This window comes from Polypterus senegalus, chromosome 16, assembly GCF_016835505.1.
Source record: "Polypterus senegalus isolate Bchr_013 chromosome 16, ASM1683550v1, whole genome shotgun sequence".
Taxonomy (NCBI): domain Eukaryota; kingdom Metazoa; phylum Chordata; class Cladistia; order Polypteriformes; family Polypteridae; genus Polypterus; species Polypterus senegalus.
Window position 1 is genome coordinate 90,268,345 of NC_053169.1, and position 25,544 is coordinate 90,293,888.

Consider the following 25,544-nt stretch of genomic DNA (forward strand, 5'->3'; position numbering starts at 1 on the left):
GTTTTATTTAACTCAAAACCTTTCCAAATGTGTCTTTGATATTTCAGAAATCAAAATAACCAAGTGGTGTAAGGTGATGGGGTCTTCTGAGCTGGATTTTTCTGTTGCTGTTTTCCTTGCTGAAAGCCTAGGCCTTATTTGGGTTTCCAGCTATTTGATGATTGAGTAGCTACTGGATTAATTCCTCGGTAAAATACCGTTACCATGACAACTACCGTTATATTATGAGCAGCTGCCATTTCCTGTTCTAACTAGGAAGATACTGGCCATTAAAAAAAAAAAAGTGTCCCCCATTCCTCTTGCACTACACTGATAGTTCACCATTTATTTTATTGTACCCAGTTTGACTGGCAACATCTACTTGATGCAGGGCTTTCCCTCTTTGAGGTGAACATTGGATAGTACATCTTTAACCTCATTATTATTTCTTCTGTTTTTTTTTGGTGCATCAGATTCAACCCCCAGTTATTTCAAAGCCCAAACCTTGCTGCATTAATCCTGTGGCCAGAATTTGTACATGGATTGGCCCTTACAGATCTGAAATCCTGCTTCCATGTCCATTTGGAATTGTTTTGTCATTTGGCATCTTTTTTTTTTTTCTCCCCTAGGTGAGCCTGATGACAGGGACCAGTCAAAACTGGAAGTAAAAATGTGGAATCCAGATTGCCCTTTGACAGACAGACAGATTGACCAGTTCCTGGTAGTAGCCCGGTCAGTAAACATTTGTTTATTTCAAGTTTAACTAAATGTTTTTTTTGCTGTTTAATATGTAAGGATAAACATTTGAGCTGTGTAAATACTACCATACTGTACCGAATGAATTATGTTCCTTGTGTTATATCGTAAAAGGTAAATATTGAGGTTTTCTTTAATATTTAATTTAATCATCATCTTCTTTCCACTGCTCCCATTAGGGGTTGCCACAACGGATCATTTTTTCCATATCTTTCTGTCCTCTGCATTTTGCTCTGTCACACCCATCACCTGCATGTTCTCTCACACAACATCCTCTTAGGCCTTCCTCTTTTCCTCTTGCTGTATCCTTCTAATCCTTCTCCCAATATACCCAGCATCTCTCCCCTGCACATGTCCAAACCAACGCAATCTCATGTCTCTGACTTTGTCTGCCAACCGTCCAACCTGAGCTGATATAATAATTCCTAATGTAATTCCTCTAATGTAATAATTCCTAATCCCGTCTATCCTCATCACATCCATCCATCCATTTTCCAACCCGCTATATCGTAACTACAGGGTCACGGGGGGTCTGCTGGAGCCAATCCCAGCCAACACAAGGCGCAAGGCAGGAAACAAACCCCGGGCAGGGCGCCAGCCCACCACAGGGCCCACACACCCACCCACCAAGCACTCTCTAGGGACAATTTAGAATCGCCAGTGCACCTAACCTGCATGTTTTTGGACTGTGGGAGGAAACCAGAGTACCGGAGGAAACCCATGCAGACACGGGGAGAACATGCAAACTCCACACAGTGAGGACCCGGGAAGCGAACCTTGGTCTCCTAACTGCGAGGCAGCAGCGCTACCCACTGCGCCACCGTGCTGCCCCATCCTCGTCACACCCAATGCAAATCTTAGCATCTTATACTCCGCCACCTCCAGCTCTGTCTCCTGCTTTCCGGTCAGTGCCAACAACTCTAACCCATATAACATAGCTGGTCTCACTACCTACTTGTAGACGTTCCCTTTCACTCTTGCTGATACCCGTCTGTCACAAATTACTTCTGACACTCTTCTCCACCCATTCCACCCTGCCTGCACTCTCGTCTTCACCTCTTTCCCACAATCCTTGTTACTCTGTATTGCTTATCCCAAGTATTTAAACTCCTCTACCTTCACCAACTCTACTCCCTGTGTCCTCACCATTCCACTGACCTCCCTCTCATTTGTACACATGTATTCTGCGTTGTTCCTACTGACCTTCATGAAATGTCAAAATGGATACAAAATATGCTTAAATCCTCTAAAAGGTACATCAAATATTCTTTTCTCTCTTTTGACAATGGAAATAACCAGAAAAAAAAAAAAGATACGTATCTAGTGGAGTGATAGCAACTGCTGACATTAACATGACTACAGATATTCCAGTATAAAAAGCCAGGTTAAGGTTGAGTGCTTTGGTTTATTTTAGTTTTCGTAGTGTTAGAGGTAAGAAAGAGATTGATATGAAATGTATAATTTCCATGCTTTGCCGCATTAAAATCGGGTATCTCAACATACTATAGTATAGTGCTGTCACATTCATTTTCAGGTGCATATTACAATTTGAATGCTTCCAGTACTTGCCACAGTACCCCAGGTGCAGTGTGCAATGCTGCAAGAGTTTTCAAAATAACTGTATTTTATTTGCACATTACTTCCAGGAACAGCCTATTCATATTTTTTAGTTGGGTAGCTTTTGTTGTCATGAATGAAATTTGGCATCCGCTGATAAAGGGCACTTTTCTCATTTTCAGATGGGAAAAAAGATTGTGACTTGGCGTCGTCTTTTTAGCTTGGTGATTCAATTGACATTGTTACCCAGCTTAAAGGCTGTTCTATACTTTATGCAGAGGGGAATTTCTGATTCTCCACACAAACCAATAGAGCATTTAGAAACCAGAGAAGCAGAGGCTCTGTGCTGTGAGTCTATTTCGGTCAGTCACATATGGTGGAGATCTAAAAATGATTTGTACCAAAAACTTCTGAGAGTAATTGTTTTTCACTTTAGTCTTAGAGTTGTCTACACAGGTGTAGGATTACAACATAAACAAAATAATGTTCTTAAAAAAATACATAGTTCCTCACACAGTTTTTTGCCTGTGATAACCTAACATTCAAAGTCAATGCAGTTGACAGATAGGTCCATAGGTATCAGTGCAGTGGCACGATTTTAATAATTTTGGCTCTGAACACCACCAGAAAATAGATCTGAATTGAACCAATCAAGATGTGATTAAAGTGTAGACATTCAGCTTTAATTCAAGGGGTTTAATTAAAATGTTGCAGGAGCTGTTTAGGAATGACAGCCATTTTTTTCACAGTCCCCCTCTTGCCATTTTCAGGGGCTCAAAAGTGATTAGACAAACCTATCATAATAATAAATTTATAATGAATCATTTTCAGTACTTGGTTGAAAATCGTTTACAGCCAATGATTGCCAAAAGTCTAAAACCCCATGGACATCACCAATTGGCAGGTTTTCTTCCTAATGATGCTTTACCAAGCCTTTAATGCAGCTGTCTTAAATGGCTGCTTGTTTGTTTAGTCTTCCCAACTTCGGCTTTGTCTTCAGCAAGTGAAATGTGTTTATTTGGGGTGATGTCCCGGTGACTGACTTGATCATTCAATAATATTTCACTTCTTTGCTTTGTCAAGTGCTTGGGTTGCTTCCACAATGTCTTTTGGGTCATTGCCCTTCTGTATATTGAAGTGCTGTCCTACCAGTTGTGTAGCATTTGGCTGAATCCTTGTGCTTAGTATAGCACTTTACATTTCTGCTGCTTCGGTCTGCAGTCATCTCATCATAAAACACTAGTTACCGAGTTCCGTTGGCAGCCATATTTGCTCATGTCATAACACTGCCTGTCTCCATTGTGTTTCACAGATGATATGTTGGTATGATTTGGATCATGAGCCATTCCGTCTCTTTTCTATAATCTTCCCTTCATTCTAGCAAATGTTGATCTAATGTTCATCTGTCCAGAAAAATACTGCTTCAGAGAAGTGCAGGCCTTTTTTAGATTTTTATTTGGAAATGTTGAATATGGCCTTCCTATTCTTAAAGGCTTACCAGTAGTTTGGACCTTGTGGTAAACCCTCTGTGTTTAATTTTCATGAAGTCCTCTCTGATTGTAGACTTTGGCAATAATGCATTTACTACACGGAAAGTGTTTTTGACTTGTTGTGAGTGTTTTTTCTCCCAACCAAGAAAAGATCTATGTGGTCATCAAACACAGTTGTCTGTCGTGGTCTTCCAGGCATTTTGGTGTGATTGATCTCACCAGTGCATTTCTTCTTTTTAAGAATGTACCAAATTGTTGATTTGACCACTCCTCGTGATTTTGCTGTCTCTCTGATGGGTTTGTTTTTGTTTTCTCAGATTAATGAAGGCCTGCTTTATTTGCATTGACAGCTCTTTGGACCTTATATTTGAAAGATCACAGCAAATGCTTTCAAATACAAATTCCACTCTTGGAATCAACTCCCAGACCTTTTACCTGCTTAATTACTAATGAGATAATGAGGGTACTGCTCCCTCCTGGCTATGGACCAGCATGTCAGTCAATGTTTCCAATTCATTTTGGTCACTTATTAAGTAGTAGGGAACATATACGAAATGCTGGAATTACTGAACTATTCATCCACTTTGGATGTAAGTTGAAGCTGACAAGTCTGTACATTCAGACCCCATTAATTATATAGCTTTAATTCCCAATATTTTGTGGAAAAAAAACTAAAATAACACTAATTTATCTTAACTATCTGTACTTGTTTAAGATCAGTGGCCCCTAATTATGTTTTCCTAAGGTCGTTTAGCAAGAACTTGTTGCATGTTCTGGGAGTCGGATTTCAATATTAAAGCAGACAGTACTTTTGTGGTCAGTGCATCTTGGCTGTGAATAAACATTGCAGGAGAATCCCCAGCTTGCTGAAGCTGTTTCTTCTTTCAAATCCCTTCTCAAAATGTGCTTGTTTTGTAAGGCATTTTTCACTCTAATCTAATTTGTGTTTTATTTTGTGTTCTATTCATATTTTCTTTGTATTTTGTTTTATTAACCCAACTTATTAGTGAAGTGTTACCTGTGCTAACCATTTTATTGATTGCGTAATGTGAAGAACCTTGTTTTTTTAGGAAGTGCTATATAAATAAACATTATTATGATGATGATAAAGGAAAAACGAAAAAGGGGTTCTGAACCTTAAAAAGCAATTCAGTCAATATCAAGGCAAAGGAAGTATATTCCATTAGCAGCAGTCATTGGTTGCTAATTAAAAACATGGCTGAAAGGATATCCTGCAGTCCACATTGAAACATGTTCAAATGAATAAATATTTTAATTATGAAATGTGATATAGACTGAAAGCCCTACTACAAATAAAACGATTTGCACTATAAGCAATGATCTCAGCTTAGATAATGCATCAATTTGTGTGTGTGTGTATGTGAGATGTAGTGTGATTGAGTATTCCAGTCTTGCTGTGGAGACGGATGAGATGCATAAAATCCATTTCTACAATCGGAAAACATTTTACTGCAGTGAATGTAGTCAAGATGGTTTTTTAAAAGTTTAGAAGACACGTTGACCTCTGTTGGGAAGGCATTTCAACTTTAATTTAAGTAAAACAAAAAAGAGGAATTATAAATTCCATATATTCCAAAAGTCACTAGAACATTATAACTAAATGTATTACCAAATTATGTGAATGCTAGGTCATATGACTCTGTCTGCTCCCTCAGAACTGTTTTCAATGCTCAACACTTTTGTCCCTATTCTCTGTATTCTTTCCTTGTGCAGAGCGGTGGGAACATTTGCCAGAGCACTAGACTGCAGCAGTTCCGTCAGGCAACCCAGTCTTCACATGAGTGCAGCTGCAGCCTCCAGAGATATCACATTGGTGGGTATTGACCGTTTTTCAGATACGGTATGACTGTAATTCTTTTTTTTTTTTAAAAACATTTTATTAATTTTATTAGAATCAAACAACAATCCATACAAGCAAGTCAGGCTTAAGAAAACTAGGTTTGAAACAAATCAAGCCCCACCCATGAGAAAGAGAGCAAAGCCAGCAGAGCAAAACTTTGACAATAGTTAAAGTATGTAAATAAATAAATGAATAAAAATAAATAGAATCAAAAAAAGAGAGAGAAAATCAGCTTCACCAATTTAAATGCTTATTCTAAAATGTTATGGATTAGCTTTAAAAAAAGGTTGTGCACAGATTCTCTAAATGAGAATTTGACTTTTTCCAATTTTAGATAATGTATTTGTTACCCATTGACTTAAAATAGGAGAGTTAGGATTCTTCCAGTTCAGCAAGATAAGTCTATGTGCCAATAGTGAAGTAAAGGCAATTACAGTTTTTCCTTCTACACTGTAATCCCATTTGGAAGTATACCAAACACAGCTGTTAGTAGATTAGGAGGAATTGTGACTCCAAGGCTGTCTGAAAGGCATTTAAAGGTTTTGGTCCAGAATGATGTTAATTTGGTGCAGGCCCAAAACATGTGGCCCACTGAGTCTGGAACTTGATTTCAATGTTCGCAGAACTGCAACTCCACAGTAATACTGGAAACATTGTGTTTAGTTAGCACCATTGCTCCTTTTTTTTGTGGACCCTGTTTTCTACTTCTCTTCACTCGTCACAACACACAGATGCTGCCTTTTCTTTTTGTTTGGAGTTCTATAGCTTACTGTACGATGGATTGTCCAGTAGCAGTACATTTTTAATTTCTATAGTGGCAACATCATGAACCGTTCAAGCTTTGTTTGGAATTCACAGATTTGGGAATTTGTTGGTGACCAGTATTGCTTCCCATATAACAGAATGCATTACATCAAGTAGTTGCAGAGTTCTAGTTTGGGGCAGGCTCGCTAAGCAGTATCTCTTAAACATATGCTTTGTAACACAGAGAAGCTGTCTCATGTGCTTCGGGACTAGTGACTTGAGTATTGGTACACTAGGACATTGGTCTCAAAACTTGGCTGCTTTTAGGAGTTATGCAATAATTGTGAAACAGTGAGAAAATTGTTGAGCAGTGGTAACTGTTCAGTAAGATATGCTAAATATGTGGATTTGATGATACAACACCCTCAATTCTGTCGTGTTCAAATTGGGTGTTTATGCCCTTTGATGTAACATTACTTTTTCTTCCCCAGTTTCATGCAATGGACACTCTGCATCGGCACAACTATGACCTTTCCAGTGCAATCAGCTTCTTGGTGCCATATGGAGGACCAGTTCTGTGTCGGGATGAAATGGAGGAGTGGTCTGCCTCAGAAGCTAACCTATTTGAGGAAGCCTTGGAAAAATACGGCAAGGACTTCAATGATATCCGACAGGACTTTGTAAGTGAAGACTGATGAAGTTCAGAGCAGAGATATTGTTGTGGGGTTATTCCCCATGTCCCAACAGTCTGAGGGGATGTGGTCTCACTCACAGCTGGTTTTATAGTACATGTGTCGGCTATGCAGAATGGGTGTTTTCTGTGTCATTAATGATCTGGGGGAGGCATGGGTCTACCATGCTATAATATCTGTTGTGAGTCCAAGACAATCAAAGATTTGGGGCAGCCACCCGTATATTGTTTTTCCTGGCTGAAAAAGTTGAATTAAGTAGCACAATGTGCATAGAACAGAGTCCAAAACAGAACTGATCACAAGAGACAAAGATGGAGGCTTTAAAGGCCGTATAGGAAGTGACGTCATCAAAAGAGCCGGAATTAGAAGTGATGTTGTCTGGACCGGAAGTGATGTCAGCAAAGGGGCCGGCACCAGAAGTGATGTCTTCTGTGGTGCCAGAACCTTGCAGGATTTCCCGGGAAAGGTCTGTAGGGAACTGAGAGAGACAGTCAGTGCATTCTGCCGCCCCGGTTGGATGTTTTATTACAATTACTCCGGTCCTTCAGCTGCCTCCTACTCGCACGTGTGTGACACTGTGCTCTGTTTCAGTACACACATGATACCAGAAATATGGGAAGGGAAAAGTCTCAAGGAGTTTATTGTTGTGGTACTGTAATGCTTGTCACAAGAGAGCACCTAATTCATTATCTGTTCATGTATTTCCTTTCACATTGTAGCTGCCATGGAAATCCCTCACCAGCATCATAGAATACTATTACATGTGGAAGACCACGGACCGATATGTCCAACAGGTGAGTGACTGCCCTCTTAACCCTCCTAACTTGGAGAATGCAGACTGGTTTATTGGGGTTTGTTGGTGTTGTCTGTTGGTGCTGAAGTTGATACTTGCACTAATCTTTCTGATTAGCGTCCAAGTGGAAAACAATGTGCAGACACTGGGGCTCATTCTTTGTATGTTCTGTTTTGTTAGAAACGTTTGAAGGCTGCAGAGGCTGAGAGCAAGCTGAAGCAAGTGTACATCCCCACCTAGTAAGTCAATGCAATGGTCACTTCACATAACTTGTTTGTGTGAAATGCAGAGAATGAGCAGGCCTCTTCAGGGTTTTGTATGCGACCATGATTAGAACAGAGTGATTTGAGTGTAAAATACATTTAGGAGTGGTGTGTGTTACTTTAATAGAATCTGTGGCCCATGATAGGGATCACAAGATAAATGGAGGTGTAAGTTGAAATAATGAAAACCTCTCGCGAGCATTGTGTAGCTCCTAGGGATCCTGCTTTAATTTAACATTTTTAAATTATTGTAACAGCAACAAGCCCAGTCCCAATCAGATAACAGTAAGCAACGGCAAGCCTTTGGCAGTAAACGGTGTGGCGGCAGCTGGTGGCTTTCAAACTCCAAACTGTGGTCAAGGACGACCATGTGAAAGCTGCTTCTGTGAGTATCTGATCTCCACACATTGTGTGGAATAACAGGGTGAGAGTGTTATACTGGGTCTTGACAGATCCCACTGACCGTTTTGTGTTTTATCCCTTTTTAGCAATGCAGTCCTCTCAGTGGTACTCCTGGGGTCCTCCCAATATGCACTGTCGCCTTTGTGTTGCCTGCTGGGTCTACTGGAAGAAGTATGGTGGACTAAAGATGCCCAGTCGGGCTGAAGTCGGCGAGAAGATGTCCTCTAGTCCTCCTGCTACGGTAGTGGCTTTTATTCATTCATTATTATATGCCCCTTAACAGCCAATTAGCCATAAAATGGCCACGTTACACACATTTATGCATTCAATGTTCTTCCTGTGTTGGCTTTTATCTTGATAACTCCAGTTAAACCGTCTGAGGGTCTGCATATTTAAGAATACATTTTCAGTATCACCTTGAAATTAGAATTAAAATGTAAATTTGGTGACAGTCTGTCAGTCCAATTATAGCTTTCTTTTGTGACCACTTCCCTTTTTCTTTTTCTGCCTAACACTCAAATTTAATTTTTTTTCAAAATTACTGATCTTGACATGTCAGAAATCCTATATTACAAAGACTTTTTATTCATTCTAGTACTATTAAAATATTGAAATAGAGTACAGTGAATATTTTAAACATACAGTTATGACATCCACATGTATTGACAGGTATTACATGATGAGGTGAGGTACACCCTGGCATAGCAAATATTTTGTCATCCCAATGGCTACAGTTTAAATACAAGCTGTGGTACGGCTAATTCTGTGCTGATAGATGTTAGCCGGGCAGTGAGGCATAGTGGTTATGGCTTTGGACTTCAGGCTCTGAAGCTGTGGGTTCAGATTTCGTAACTGGTAGTGTATGAACATGAGCAAATCCCTTCACCTGCCTGCACTCCAATTGGAAAAAACGACAACGAAATGTTACCATTTGTATCTCAAATATTGTAAGTTACCTTGGTCAAAAGCATCAGCCAAATACGTAAATGAAGTTTGCTTTCTGTGGTGAAATGCTCCTTATTCATGTTAAATAGTATTATTGATGAGAGAGCAGGACTCCCCAGATTCTTTATGGATTGTTAAACTCCTATGCAACTTAAGTTTAACAAACGCGTACACAAAACTCAACCATAAACGCACTTAAGTACTGATTATACGTGGTGCCTGCATGCCCACCACTCCTCAGTTCTCCATACAAGGACTTGCTAGCTTTTGCATGAGCAGACCAAATGGGTGTTCGTTCACCAGACAATAGAGGCTGATGCACTTTATTTATTGCAGCACCAATGACGAATATGCCATCCTGTGATGAATACTGTCTGAGTGTCCTTCCTCCACCACTTATCCTCTAGGAGACAAGTGGCAATTTGCTCATACTAAATACCTTATTACTTTGTTATCTCAATCATCCAAGATACGATACATCACTAATTAGGTTAATAAAACAAAGTATTCAGAAAGTATTTCAGAAAGAAAGTAGTACACAAATAAAACAAATTAGGTTAGAATGAAAAACGCCTGGAGATGGTAAAGAAGTATAATGCAAATCATTATTTATTAAAATAGGCTAATAGCCATAAAATACAAATGAATAATAGCAAGGTCTGGGAATAAAGCACTTTTCAAGACAGACCTTAGTCTAAAAGTCAAAAAAGCTTCACACTAGTCAAATAAAAAAAAATATACCTTCAGTAAGGATAAGAAAGCTGATTGGTAATGCCCATAAATGACGCATCTGTGAAAGGGAGAGTCTTAATTCAGAGCTTAGGTTGTTGCATAGACCGTGTCTGAATTCCAGATGGATGGAGTTTGCTGTTAGCCTCGGGCAGTGCATCCTTTATGCAATGTTTCCCACGTGGGTTTCTGGACCCCATAACATTACCTGCAGATAACTGAATGGTCACTAAAGTTACAAAAGCTTAATCACAAACATATGAGCAAAATACTTCATCTTGTCAGGAGTATTCTGTATGTTATTCTTTAGAGACAGATGCATCTATCCCACCTGGCCTTTGGGTTACAAACTGACTGGTCTTTTTAATTTAGGTTTATATTAATAAATAATAGATAAACATGAAAAATATGCATTAACAGACAAACTGCATAGAATTAAATATCAAAATATAAGGCAGAGTCCTTTTGCCACAGCTGTATGAATAAGATATCTGAGTACACGTTCAAACTGGTGGTGGAAAAGTTCGCAGTTTGATATCAATTCACTTAAGCCTTTCTGAACAAACAGCATTTACTGTAGCTTTTCAAACATATTGTGTTTCCTGGAAACTTTTGACGCTTCAACTCTCACCATGGACTCTATGCATGACCCTAATGTGTCACTTAACCTGCCATCACACCGGCTGTAGAAATATGGATGCCTTTGAATCCTGTTGATTTCATACTTGATTGGCCAAAAACAAATGGTTAAATAATAAATGAAAACTGCTGTCCGGATAGACTTTTTATAACACAGCAGTTAATTTTGGTTGAACTGTCAGTAAGGAGGTGGCGGGAGTATTTCCTTCAAGTTTCTCCTATACTAGTAGGATGGGTATGAAATTTGACTGATTGGTGATCTTTTCCTGCTTGTTCTGAGCTTCCACATCTACCAGTTTCTGACTCTAATATCCTCCAGATCTGTTTGAGGTTGTTTATTCTGATTGGTATTGATTGGGCTAATGAATTGGCTCCTCAGTAGATCAGAATGACATGCCATCCTACTTTCATTTTCATGAAAAAGTGGCAGCCATTTTTACGGGAAAAACTGTTGTCCTGATATTGAAGCTACTTTATATCATCATTGGGTGCTTACCCATTATGGGAACTTTATGTTCTCAGCAGCTAATGCATTTTTATACTATTTAGGCCCCGGCCACTTTCTTGTGTTGCGTTCCCACCACACATCACAACAACTATAACCTGTATGCAAAATACATGATGTTTAAAGCCTCACAATTAGATTCATTTGCATATCCCCTTGACAAATCCCTACCTGCCTCTGTTATCAACATTACTGAACGTTGTTTCGCAGATATGAAATGCTGTTTGTCTTTAGCAGACCGCTGTAAAATAATTAATGAGAAAATGTCACACTTGTAATCACTCACATTAACCTGAAAACCGTGGGCGCTTCAGTTATTTCAGTAAGGTACAAAATTACTATAAACTCGCTTAAAATGGCATTGCAATATTTATTTATTTATTTTTACACACCGTGGAACATGAAGTGCAAAGTCTGCATATGTGGGCTGAGTGTTTTGCATATTGACAGCTTTGCCACAGTATCAGGCACACCTTGTGCAGAACTGCATCATTTATTATCAGTAAGGGCAGACATTGTTTGGTATGAAGCATATACAGTGGGTATAGAAAAGAATCCCCCTTTTCAAAATATTCCCATTTTTTTTGCTTTACAGCCTTAAAAGAAAACACACACAAAAATATTTCTTCCCAGCTTTGCTTATTCAATACAACCTATAACATCCAAGTGAAAGATATTGCAGCTACAGTTTAGAAGAATGATAAAAAATCAAAAACAAGACAAATATGAGATTAATTAAGGATCACCCCCAATGTTAATATTTTGTTGAACCACCTTTTGCTTTAATGACAGCCCTGAGTCTGTTGGGTTTTGCACATTTAGATCGAGCCTACTCAATATTTGCCCCCCCCCCTTCTTTAAAGAACTGTTCAAGTTCGGTCAAATTGGATGGTGAGCGTTGGTGGGCTGCTATCTTCAAATCTTTCCACATATTTTCAGTGTGATTTAGGTCTGGGCTCTGACTGGCCACACAAGGACATTCCCTTTTCTCTCCTTCAGCCACCGTGTGGTCAATTTTGCTGTGTGCTTCGGGTTGTTGTCATGTTGAAAGGTGAACATTCTGCCCATCTTCAACTTTCTGGCAGAGGGTAGCAGGTTTTCCTCAAGAATTTGACGGTATTTTGCCCCATCCGTTTTTCCTTCTACCCTAACGAGAGCCGCAGGTCCTGCAGCAGAGAAACACTCCCACAACAGGATGCTGCCACCTCCAGGCTTTACTGTAGGTATGGTGTGTTGTGGATGGTGAGCTGCATTGGATTTCCTCCAGGTGTACCATTTGCTATTGAGGCCAGATTGTTCGATTTTGGTCATCTAACCATAAGACCTTTTTCCATCTGGCATCAGAATCTTCAAGGTGCATTCTGGCAAAGCTCAAACAATCCTTAATGTGGCCTTTCTTGAGAAGTGGCTTTCTTTGCGACCCTCCCGAACATGCCACAATTGTGGAACGCTTGTGAAATTGTTGTCACATGCACACAATGACCACTCTTTGCCTTAAAATCTTATAACTCCTTCAAAGTGGCCATTGGCCTCTTGGTAGCTCCTCTTACCAGTTTTATGGGCTTTACTGGGCTGCTTGGGATTGATAAAGCGTTTGAGATTTTTTTTGGTCTCCATTTGTTTTTTTATTTTGTTAAAATTCTTCTGAACTGTAGCTGTGATATCTTTAACTTGGATGGTATAGATTGCATTGAGTAAGTAAAGCTGGAAAAAATAATGGTTTGTGTGTTTACATTTAAGGCTGTAAAGCAAAAAAATGGGAATATTTCAAAGGGGGATTCTTTTCCCACTGTAACATTCTAGTGTTAATTAACTATTACTTAGCAAAGCTGCAAATCTATAGCACGTTTGTAATCTCTTATAGAAATTTCTCATCCGAAATTAATAATGAATCATGCACAAACGAGCACAGATGAAGTTATTATATGAGTCTGAACAAGTGGATTAAGGTACATACATAAATATTAAACTACTAGCCATGTGCACCCAACTACATTGCACGTGTTAAAGTTGTCTGTGAAAGGCTCCCTGTTTAAACGCGGCTGCCAGTCGTGAACTGGGCCCTTCGTCGCACAGCATTATGATTTTTTTATAAGGGAAACAAAATTACAAAAGAAAACCCTTGGATATTGATTCGATAGGAACGGCCTACTCGGAATCACTGTCCGAATAGTAATTATGTGGTGGTGTAGGAGCATTTCTTCTTCTGTCCGTTCACAGTCCGTCTCGTTTTCACGACGCTGTCGTTTCCTCTCACGATCTCAACCTTTCTCCAATCTCGCAGGTTGCTTTGTGGCAATCCACACAAGGCAATATACACGAAGCAATGGTTATAAAAGGGGACACATAGGTATCCATTCTCTTTAATGCATAAATAGGGATCACTTCACTGACATGTGAGCAAGCCACGGTACAACTGTGAGACGCGCAGCACTCGCCGGCTACAACGTAACAATAATAATTTCCGGAACGTGCTGTTACGTTGTCATTCATTTTACCCACGTGTCTTTCTTTCATTCATATGTTACGTAGGCACGTACCTTTTATCTTCGGCAATCTCATTCTCTAACCAGGCCTCAGGAGCTAACCAGCGTAACACTGTCCACCACCCCTTTCGTTATTCCGGCACATTATTGACATCCGTGAGTAACAACAACGTACTAAACTGGAAGGTGGTCTACGCATGCGCGGAATTCGCGGACAAACAAAGATCAAGATCCAAATGAAGATCTCTTTAGTTAATTTAAAGCACAACAATTTGTTTAGTTTGAATGTCTGTGTTTTGAGGTGTGACTGGCGTACTACAGTCTTCAGTAGTATAAGCCTGGAGGAGATTCTTAATGCAATGCCTATGTTTTAGCTGTCTCTCTACTGCCATCTAGTGGTGGTACTTCTAATTCATTTGTGGACAAACAAAGATCAAGATCCAAATGAAGATTATATATAGAGATTGTCAGTGCATTATAGAATGGTAAAAATTATGTACTAACTTGATGAATGTTACTGTTAAGATACAAATCCTTTCCATAGACGATGTATCAGAAGTGGACGCCTGTTGTTTATCCACGGTGGACTCCAAAAGCATTGTCGCTGAATCTCTCCTTCTGACATTTTCAGAGTATGCTGGTCTGTGACAAAGAATGGTGTCCAGCATGCAAAACCACTTGTTGTTTTATCTGTGAAAATCACTTTTACTATTATGATTCTAAATTTTTTTTAGTCATCTTTTTAGTTTTTTCAGTTTTTCACGACACTGCTTGGCGCTATGTTTAACCCCCTGTTTAGTCAAAAAGGATGAAATTTAAAAGTAAAACTTATCATTTAGTATGGATGACTCAAATTCGTTTTAAATATCATCTTCAAACATGCTTTATAAAGCCTGAACCTTGTTGTCCATCCATTTTGCTGTATTCAGTTGTGTCTTCACTGCTAACTCTCCAAAGTTCAAACTACTAATGGATCTGTAAGAGGGCGCTAGTGCTTGTGGTCAACCTGTCAGCACAATTCATTGCCCCAGGCCAATCTACGACAGTTCCTGGTTGCACAAAATGTAGGAAATAAAAAGAAAAATTACCTGCCAGGAAATACAAATGACCCGAGTTCATGTGATGAGAATGCTGCAAAGGTTGCTGAATGCAGAATGCAGATGAGGTGGGCCAAACATTTTATTGCTTTTTTCCTGCATTTTGATCAGGTAGTTAAGTAAACTCTATAAGGAAGTCTTCAAGATCTTCCAAATGGGAGATCTACTTGCCCCCATGTTTTAATTTTTGTCATATCCTTTTCTGTCTGTCACACCTTCCTCCCTGATGACATCCTTCCTTTGTTTTGCAGGAACCACGCTCTCGGAGCCATGGTCCACGCCAGTCTGCCCATTTGGTGCCTGTCAGGAATAGCGGCAGCCCTAAATCCTCTGTGAAGACACGGCAGGCTTTCTTCCTGCAGGCCACACGCATCACCAAGCTAACACGCCATGTATGCCGGGATGTTCTGCGGCTGCGTCAGGCAGCCCGACGGCCCTTTGTCCCGATTAACTGTGCTGCCATAAAGGCAGAGTGTAAGAGCATTTTCAATTCCTAGCTTCGCCTGCGCTCATCCTCCAGACTTTCCTGTTTTATGTTTTTTTTTTGTTCTGTTTTTTTAAATTTTATTTTATTTTTTGTTTGCAATAAACAATTCCTGAGCCACGTCCTTTGTGTCTTTTTATTATTTCCTTTGACCAGTTTTTTCCCATCTTTTGGGTTTATTTCCCCATTTGTGCCTCATCAGCATTTTTGTCTGATTGTCAGATTTGTGTATTTGTCCAGTAAGTGATCCTCGGGGAACCCTCTGTTTGGGTCCCCAGTACAACCACCCATCTCATTTTTTTCCACACACCTCAAGCAGTCATTTGTTTCACAGCCTCCACATTTACTATTTATGGATCAAGAGCACCCACTGGGTGAGCATTTGGGTCTGGGGAGAGTTGTACAATCTTTGGTGGTCAGTCGGCAGTTCTATACTTTTCATTATTACAGGACTCCCAATTTTATTGTTTCTAACTGTCACACCAATTAGGGAGTGCATTAGAATGTACCGAATTTACTTCTGCGTTTCTCTTGTGTAAACTGCACATACTGTTTTTACTTTTCGAACGCTTTGTAAAGACCCTGCAGCATGTTTGGTTTAATAGGCTATCTTAATCAATGAACAGTCAGGTAAGTGCATTGTATTCTTGCATGACTCCTGTGTCCAAATAAAAAGCCCCTTGTTTGCTGGCTTCTGACTATATGACTGGGAGTTTTCTCGATGGTAGTCTCAGTAACCCTTAAAATGATTTTATTATTTTTTTTTTTTTATTTAAAAGTGTGGTTGCCTGAGCTTTGCACCCTGGACTCTTGTATAACAATAACCAAAATGTTCATCTTAATACAAGTGTTGGAACAGCATTCATCTTTCAAACTTTAAAACTGAGGAAGGCCTAAGGAGGAGGAGTCTAGCATGTGTCTGGTGGTGGAAAGCAAGTCAAAACTTGTCACCTGTGCACCTGATGTGACTTTTATGTCACCTAATTGTTGATGCTCAGGTTAGCCTCGGCATTGAGAGTGGCAAGCCAATGACCACCACATTACCTTCGTCTATCTGATCAAGCCACAATGTAGATATGGCTATCATTATTAGAACCTGTCATTTTGTACAGAGTAGTGCCACCAGTGTGTTAACTATGATTTGTTGTATTTTTAATGGTTTGTCTCTTTTGACACTGTGTATTAGAAAGTAATCTTTCCATTTGGAAAAGTGAGTAATTTACTTAAAGCCTGTGTGTTTCATGCCCCTAAGGCTGTGGTGTTGGTCACAGTTCTAACATGACTGACCTTAGTTAAAGCTCTTGGCGATGCAGACGCTCTCTACCTAAATGTTTGGCTTTCTTGCATCGTTAGTAATTTTCCTACCAAGCCTGCAATTATCCATGCCTATTTCTGAGATGGTAAAGCTGGCAAACTGGCTATTTGTTAGACAAGTACGTGACCCAAATGGGCTTCTCTCTCTTTCTCTCTCCTCTTCCATTTAACTTGCCTCAGTAATCCACCTTTAAAACTATCATCTCTCGGTATTTGGTAAATGGAGAGATGTGCGAAGTGCTAGAGAGGCTTGAAGTTTTGTCAGATGTTGTCAGTTACCTAGGATCTCACAGAAAATGACCATTGGATTTGGAATTTGTGAAGTGAAGGTCAAAACCATCCAGGCCGTACTTCTAGAAGCAGAGTTTCAGGTGAGGTGTGGGCAGGGGTGGGATTTTTGGGGTAGGTGACTTCTTCCTTCAGGTCCCTTCCTCTTGGGCTTGAGGGGACAGATTGCTCCAAGAAGAGGAGGCAAAGGAGGTGTAACCCTCCAATCTCTTTGTTCCTGCAGATGAGAGTAAAGTGCCTGAGGGCAGCCAGAGGGCAGCAAAGATGAAAAGCACAGAGAGGAAGCCTCTGGCCAGCGTCCTGCAGTATCTTGGTGAGTGGCCACACTTGGGGTTGGTTGTTATGGGGAAGGGAATCCAGTTGGTCTGGGCTGACATGGGTCATGGCACATTGGGGAGAGGTTTTCACCTGTTAATGATGTGGTGGGGCCTATAATTAGCCCACAGATATTAGGCAGAAAGGATGGGCTAATAGAAAGATGTTTGAGGGTGCAGTCTGAGCTTGTTATAAGATATTGATGGGCCAAGCGTGCTGGTAGTTGTGCCCTTATGGTGTAGTAATGGGTGACAGTCCAAACTGAGAAGTTTGTGTGTGTGGTGCCCCTCTAATACAAGCAGATATTTCCAAATATGAGTATATCTGTTGTCTACATATGGACTATGCCACTGAGTTACCCCCCAGTTTTTGATGGTCATGATGATGCCAGCCCTAGGTAACTTCATACAGACGACACCAAATGCAGTTAAGGGACAAACTCATATAGGCTCCCATGTGAAAAGAGAATTGCCTGTCAGTTGTCACCTTACCAGTGTGTTGGCCACTTCTGCAAAATCGTGACAAACAGGAAAATGTCAGTGTTTCTGGAAAGGGAAGTGCAAACTGACGAAGGGAGTCGTTTCTTCTAAGTAGAGGGTCTAGTTTTAAATTTTACATGCTGCTCTGGTTTCAACAACACATATTCATGGGGGTATCGCAAGCTTAGGCACAATGTCTGGGCTGACTGGTAGGCCATAGCTTTGCTCTGCTGTGACCCGTCTGTAAGTTATTGGTGTGGCCTACTTTTAACGGTCTGAACATGGACTGTTTTGGGACTTTGGATGACGTGACTGGAAGCTACTCCAGTAGTTATCTCTGGAATACTTGAGTACTCTATGGTACAAGAACTCTTGAACCCTGGGCTTGATTATTTATGCGGATGACAGGATCACTACAATCTTTCCTTCTCTTGGATTTTATAATATCTTATAGTATATTGCGAGTCCGTGTTCAGGCCAGGGTTAAGTGTTGGGTTTCATGGGTTGTCTTTCGGGCATATTATGTGTTCTGAAATTGCTTGACTGGGTTTTGTTTTATGGTGTTATGTTTCCTTAAATAAAGGTGTTTGAAAAAGAGAAGGAAAGTGGCAGAGCAATAGAAACCGGGCAGTAAGCATTCTGTGAGTGACGGAGAGTGGGGGAGTAAGAGTTGGCGTAGCAGGGTAACTGCAACTTATAGGCAAAGTGTGGGGTTCTTATGCTGGGCTTAATGAATTTAACTAATGGCTACTGGCTTGTCAGTCAGCAGTCTTACATGCAACGTATGCATAGAGTTGAGCCGGCTAACGTCTTTTCTGTGACTTTTCAGAAGCCCATCCACCACCCAGGAGCCTGCGCTTAATGAGGACAATCCCCAGCCTAGGATGCCAGCCTGCTAAGCGCCTATTAGCTGTGCCTAATCATGGACCGCTCAGCATTCTGGGGAAACGGAGTTACAGTCATCACAGTCGGACAGACAGAGGTAAGCCCCAGTCGTTTTATCTTCTGTTATGCATTTCATCTTTAAATATAATGGCTATACAGTAGATGAGTATACACAACTACAAATTTATTGTAATGTGTACACCATGACAGTAAACTTGAAGTCGACATGAAAGATAAATTGAAACACCGAGGGAGGAGAGGATGAAGTGAAATTGACAAACCTTTACCGTGTGGCAAGGAAAATTTGGAGCCCAATGAAAGACTGGTGGGATGGTAAGGATTAGCTTGGCTGCTGGTCTTTGTAGAATATCTACATTCTCCCTGTGCCTTTGTGGATTTTTCTTCTGGCGCTCTGGTTTTCCTTCCATATACCAATGAATGCGCATTGCAGTAATTTGGGATCCTAAACTGGCTCCTCATCAGTCGGTAGATGACTGGACGCCCCATGCACGGTTGGTACCTGCCTTGCCCATGATGCCAAAAGGATAGTTTGTAGCCATCTGCTGCATACCGTGCATATAATGCCATGCCATGCTACATATTGTACAGTCATGGCCAAAAGTTTTGAGAATGACAAGTGTTGGTTTTCACAAAGTTTGCTGCTTCAGTGTTTTTAGATCTTTTTGTCAGATGTTTCTGTGGTATACTGAAGTAGAATTACAGGCATTTCATACGTTTCAAAGGCTTTTATTACCAGTTACATTAAGTTTGGCAGTGCTGGCCCTTCTTTCTTTTTCAAGACCTCTGCAATTCGCCCTGTTTTATCTTGTTAGAGTAATATATTACTCTACTTTCCCCTTTGGTATTATTAACTAGGGGGCTTTGCCCCCTGTTTGCTTCGCTCGCCAACCCCATACCAGCGCTATGCGCCATGGTGAAGAGGGGAGCTGAACACACCCCAAGGAGACACGGCCGCTCCTCCGAAACCCCTCTTAAATGGTGTTACAATGGGAAACAAATAACAGTTTTTTTTTAGCTCCTCTTTGCTCGATCAGCTGCTGGCTTGCTGCTCTGCATTTCGTGCGGCACTTCAAACGTTTAAAAGCCTGTACAGCAGCTGAATTTTTGTGTCTCACTGCCTTGTCTCTCCACTCCCCAAGACATCATCAAACACTAATCGATCTCTTTTCGTTGTTCCGTTATTTCACCGAGTAAGATTTTCTGTTTGTTTGCGCTAATGCGATCTTTACTCGTTACATTTTTTTGAGACTTTCGAATTTTCCCACTTCCATTATCTCTAACCTGCTCGGCATGTGTATCACGGGACTTGCTCCCAAAGGTTGTAAGTATGACGTGACTTGATCGTCTCGCAGGACGTGAAAGTGTCTCTCTGCCTCTCTTCAAAAGATCACGTCTCGTCACAGGAGAAAAGTCTCGTATCTGCGCAAGATTTTTTTTTTTTATAATAGAGAGATGTGTAGCCTTTGTCAGAATCCCAAGCTGTACTCTTCATTGTGTTGTTCTTTTCAGTTCATGGTGTGTGAGATGCTCTTTCATCAGTTTGGTGTTAGAGAGAGAGAGCGAGGTAAAGCAAGCAAATATATAGAGTTTCTGTCCAACCTGGACAGCCAATAGGGCGTCATGGTACTTAAAGGCTTCTGATAAAAGCCAATTCCAAACAGCCATACTTCATACCAATGGGGCACAGAATACCTTCACACCTGCCCTCCAAAGATGTTTGCCAGCTTGGCAGTCTGGCTTTCGTGTGAGGGTTGACTGAGAGAGTCCTGCAGAGAATCACTTGCCAAACTTGTTTTAGGCACATCCCCCAACCGTGCCGTAAAATTTACTATCCTGACTTAGTCTTAGGGGGGTAAACATGAATGCTTCTCACTAATGTAACACTAATATTACATCGCTTTGCCTAAGTTACAAATAAAGTCATACAAAATATTTATCAACTTGTATGCGACATTTCACACCACAACACCCTGGCATGCTGTCAATCAACTTCTGGGCCAAATCCTGACTGTTGGCAGCCACCCATTCTTACATAATCAATGCTTGGAGTTTGTCAGAATTTGTGGATATTTGTTTGTCCACCCACCGCTTCAGAATTGTCCACAAGTTCTCAATGAGAGTTTCCTCCAAGAGCAACTTCTCCCAACCATCCAAGAACAGTTTGGTGACCAACGATGCCTTTTTCAGCATGATGGAGCACCGGGCCATAAAGCAAAAGTGATAACTAAGTGGCTAGGGGAACAAAACATCGAAATTTTGGGTCCATACCCAGGCAACTCCACAGACCTTAATCCCTGTGAGAAATTGTGGCTGGTGGACAAACAAAAACCCACGAATTCTGACAAACTACACACATTGATTATGCAAGAATGGGCTGCTATCAGTCAGGATTTGGTCCAGAAATTGATTGAAAGACAGGCTGCCAGGGTGAATTGCAGAGGTCTTGAAAAAGAAAGAAGGGCCAACACTGCATAAATTTGCATAAATTTAATGCAATTGTCTTATGAAATGCTTGTAATTCTACTTCAGTATACCAAAGAAACGTCTGACAAAAAGATCTAAAAACACTGAAGCAGCAAACTTTGTGAAAACTAATACTTGTGTCATTCTCCAAACGTTTGGCCACGACTGTACATATGAGGCCATGCCATGCTACATACTGCACATATGATGATGATGATGATGGAGCTCAAAACACGTCCTGGTAATCAGGACTGAAGTAGAGTTTTAGGCAAACGCTGAAAGACAGTGCCAGAGATTGGGAGCCATTGTGAAGTGAGTCTTTAAAATTGTGAGGAGGCTGGCATGGTACTTTCAAAACAGGCTTTTTATCTGGGGAGGAAGTGCAGCCATATATTCCAAGGTGGTCATTTTACTCCATTGGACACACAGCTTGTTGCGACCGATGAGTTTTGAGTACTGCCAATGATGTGACTTAAAGCTGAAGAATACATTGGCACTGGGTGGGAGTGCTCATGATGTACATGGACTGGGCCATCGGGTGGGTGAGAAGTCCTGCTTGGTTACATCGCCCCCTGATGGTGGTCTTTTTTTTTTTTCTTTTCTATTCACCCATTTTTATAATGACTGAATACAATTATAAATTCACAAAAACCAAACCCAGAGTGAATTCCAATGCTTTGCAGGGCACATGTATTTTCTCCACACCCACACTCACTCATGCCAACACAATTTACATTTTCCAATTAACTTTTAGGACGAGGGAGGCAAACTGGAGTACCTATCAGAAAAGCCCATATTAACATGGGGAGAACGGGCAGATTACACCCAGTTAGAGACCTGGTTAGAATTTAAACCGAGGTATCGCCATCCCAGCCCACAATTTTTATTCTGGGAGGTGAGAACTGGAGGCACAAATGCTTACCACTTCTCATTTGAGTAGGAGCTCTTGAGGGAGTCTTTTGGTGTGCAGTTGGTCCATATAGTTATCTCAAAGACCTCCAATGTATTTAACTGGCAAAGTGGACAGACTGGTGGAACAAGAGGTGTGATAGCATGAAATGTGAGGAGCTGGGTGTACTGTATGTCACAGATTACAGGGTAATCTAGGTGGGCCTCTGTATCATCCCCACATGGGAGGTGATGGTCCTACTATACTCCCTGCTATTGGGGGTACAGACTATAATTGCTATGATCACACATTTTTCTTGTCAGGCTATCCATTATTTCAGATTGAAATGCACTCTTGGAAATAAAAAAAGAAAGTAAACACTGTGTTTCCATAGCAACCTCCATGGCGACCAGGTAGAATAATATGTTTGCTCTTTGCTCTCCCATGTTCCTGTTCTGCCATGTCTCCTGACTTTACAAGTGACATCACTCACCTCCCTTGTGTCACATGACCACACAGGTGACCTCTCAGATGTCATCTCTCCCCCTCCCTCCATTCCCTCAGTACTCCTCTATGATCTTGTTTTCTCAAAACCCTTGCTGTGTTAGCACAACTTCCAGTGAGGTCCCTAGACGACCCTGGTCACTGTGAGCACAGGCCTGACTGCTTTGGTGCATTGAGAGTCTGTTCTGAATACTTTGTTCTCTCCTTTCTCCACAGAGCATGTTAATCATGTCACTGGAGCCATACTGGTAAGTGTCTGCTATGTTAGACTTTCAGACCCATCCTGCTTTCTCATTCTCATTCCAGCTGCAGTCTTTCAGTGTGTCTGTGACTGATGAGAGTTTGAAAGGATGACCAGACTTAACATCTGAGCAGAACTGCTTCTGTGCGGGAAAATATGAACTCCTCAAAATCTCAACAGTCCCTGATTGTCCACCCAATGTCTATTTACTGTCATTAAGAGACACAAGAGCATGGCATTCAACACTCAGTGTAGCTGGTAAGGTTGCCCTTAAGAGTATCTTGCCACCTGTTGGCAAAATAATGCAGCACATCCCTGGAAAGCAGATTGCCATTGGATCAGATAGCTTAAGACCGCCCCCCCACCCCCCGGTTTCTCATCCTAGCTTTGAATGGCCACTGACAGATTCAGGGCCTTCTAGTCAGTAAGGAGCAGCGTTACCCACTTAAGCCAAAGGGGAGCTCACGCCACCCAAGTAAGTAAGTGGCCTTAGGACCACTGACAATTGCAAGGGTATCGTATTGGACAACAACAGGTTTTCTCTCTCGCTGGCCCTCACTACAAAACTGCCTGCCTCAACCACCCTGAGACTGACCCCTCAACTGCTTGTTTAATGGGTCAAGCTGTTTACACCAGTTGTTGGGTTCTTGATCAATTCTAGTCAAATATGCCACTGTGAAGATGGCTTATTTGAAGAAAGGATCCTTCTTGTCTACAATAATCCTCCTCTTTGAAGGTTCCTGACATTCCTAGGTCCTCTTTGATAACATTTCCTGATCTTCTATATTACTGACCATTTTTTTTTCTATTGAGAATACCGAGAATCCCTTTCATTGCTCTGCTGTACAGCGACACCTCACACAGTCCCTGTCTGTTCATCTGCCTTGTCGCTTCTCCACATTCAATTTATTTTGGTATAGCGCTCTCCGCTGATCACAGACTTGGAGCACTTGCACATACTTACAGTGCAACTGTAAAAAGCTAACAAACTTTGTACACATAAACGCACAGGTTACATTAAAAATACACAGAAAACAGAGTAGCTTGAATGACCATCGCCAGCTTTCTCCACCTTCTTACCTCTTGACGCTCCAAGAACCAGTCACCATATCCCAGATGACTTGCTAACTTCCTTCATTCACACCACAGTGAGGCTTCTTAGAAAGCTTCATCCTCTGAAGCTGTTTATGTCACAGGGATGAAGCAAGTTGGCAAAAGGACCCCATAGTGCTTACAAGGGTGCAGCATGAGTCTCGCAGCACAGGAAGGCAGCATGCAGTTCTGATTGAAATAATGAAGAGGCAGTCTAAGGAGGAGATGTCTTTGAGGTCAGTGACATCCAGAAACCATTGTGGGCCATGCCACCTGCAGAAAAAGCGTATATGCTGAAGTGGCTGACATATTATAAAGACCCCATTGCCAGTGCGAGTGTGCCCAATATGACATGAACATCACCCAAATGAAGTCAGAATGTATCAAAATGAAGGCCTTGTGTAACTGTTCTTTTTAAACAGAGGTTTAAATGGTACTTAGTCACAGCCAGACCACTTGGTCACTTTGCTCACTTTCAGCTATTTTATGTGACACTACTCTTTTCTCATCTAAACCCTTGAACAGGGATCTGCGCATTGCCCTTACCTGCAGAATGGCAATCCCAGAGTGACCATTGTCAGGTCCGATGGTGGTCCAACGGCCAGGAAGCACCGGACAAACTGGATTGATGCCCCCGATGATGGTTTCTTCTTGGCTTCAGAGGAGACGAGGTGGGTTTTTAGTAGCGAGCCATCTCATCGAGCAATTTGAGGCTGTAGTCGTGAAGATGAAATTGTTAGCAGTGAGCAAATTCTGAATTTGAAGCATTTTAAGCATTTCAATCCATGACACATTACCCTTGTCTGGGTAGAGGAATTAATTTAATTCTGTCGAGGGTACAATAATGAATGCCCATTGCTAACACCAAAGCTTTAGGGAAGACCCCAGGCCTTGTATGTCTGTTGACGTAGACAGGACTGTCAGTGTTGTACTGAGTCAGAGACCCTAAGTTAGCTCAGAATCTCGTTCCTAGTTTTAGGCTTTTTTACTTTCAGGTCTTTATACTCACAGTGCTAAAATTCTCATCTCAAAGAAATGATTGGGTCTGCACCATGGACTATTTTATGTGCTATTACTGCAAAAAACGAGGGATGTTCAAAACGTTTCCGCACTTTTTTTAAACTGTATTTATTAAGAATTTCAAAAACGAACGACATAACTTTTCTACATGGTTGCCTTCCTTTACGATTAACATTTTAATGGCACCAGCAAAGAATGTTTTTAGTTGCGCACATAGCCACCAATGCACCTCTGCTTTCTTTCTTCATTCCTCGTGGTTGTAGCTGGACAACCGGATCGCTCTGCATCCATCTCATTACGAGAGAGAACTTTATCTCCATACTGAGCACACATGCGGTGATGAATTTGTACTCCTGGCACACGTTCTGCCCGCAAAAAGCATACGATAGAATGTGTTTCCTCTTTGGTGCAATTTATATGTTTCGTAGCCATCTTCACCACAGGGTGACAACTCTTATACTAAACTGCCAGGGCAGCTGGCTTGCCAGACAAAACTAGTCACATGACACTCTCGGACACGACCAATCACTACTCCTCCCACCTTCATCTTTTCTGATGAAAATATAAAAGTACGGAAACCTTTTGAACGTCCCTCGTAGGTCCTCTGTAGC

General features: G+C 41.2%; 1 protein-coding gene across 1 annotated transcript in view; it reads left to right on the top strand.

Annotated features, from left to right (window-relative positions):
* Positions 1–24,583, top strand: part of mta3 (metastasis associated 1 family, member 3) — a 72,688-nt gene extending 48,105 nt beyond the window's left edge. The window contains exons 7-17 of the mRNA XM_039738321.1: positions 609–711; positions 5,517–5,616; positions 6,879–7,067; positions 7,799–7,873; positions 8,053–8,111; positions 8,393–8,520; positions 8,624–8,778; positions 15,190–15,412; positions 17,248–17,337; positions 18,648–18,800; positions 24,439–24,583. Of these exons, the coding sequence (XP_039594255.1) occupies positions 609–711; positions 5,517–5,616; positions 6,879–7,067; positions 7,799–7,873; positions 8,053–8,111; positions 8,393–8,520; positions 8,624–8,778; positions 15,190–15,412; positions 17,248–17,337; positions 18,648–18,800; positions 24,439–24,542 (1,379 nt within the window). The 3' untranslated portion in view covers positions 24,543–24,583. The remainder of the gene's footprint in view (positions 1–608; positions 712–5,516; positions 5,617–6,878; positions 7,068–7,798; positions 7,874–8,052; positions 8,112–8,392; positions 8,521–8,623; positions 8,779–15,189; positions 15,413–17,247; positions 17,338–18,647; positions 18,801–24,438) is intronic.
* The last annotated feature ends 961 nt before the right edge of the window (positions 24,584–25,544 follow it).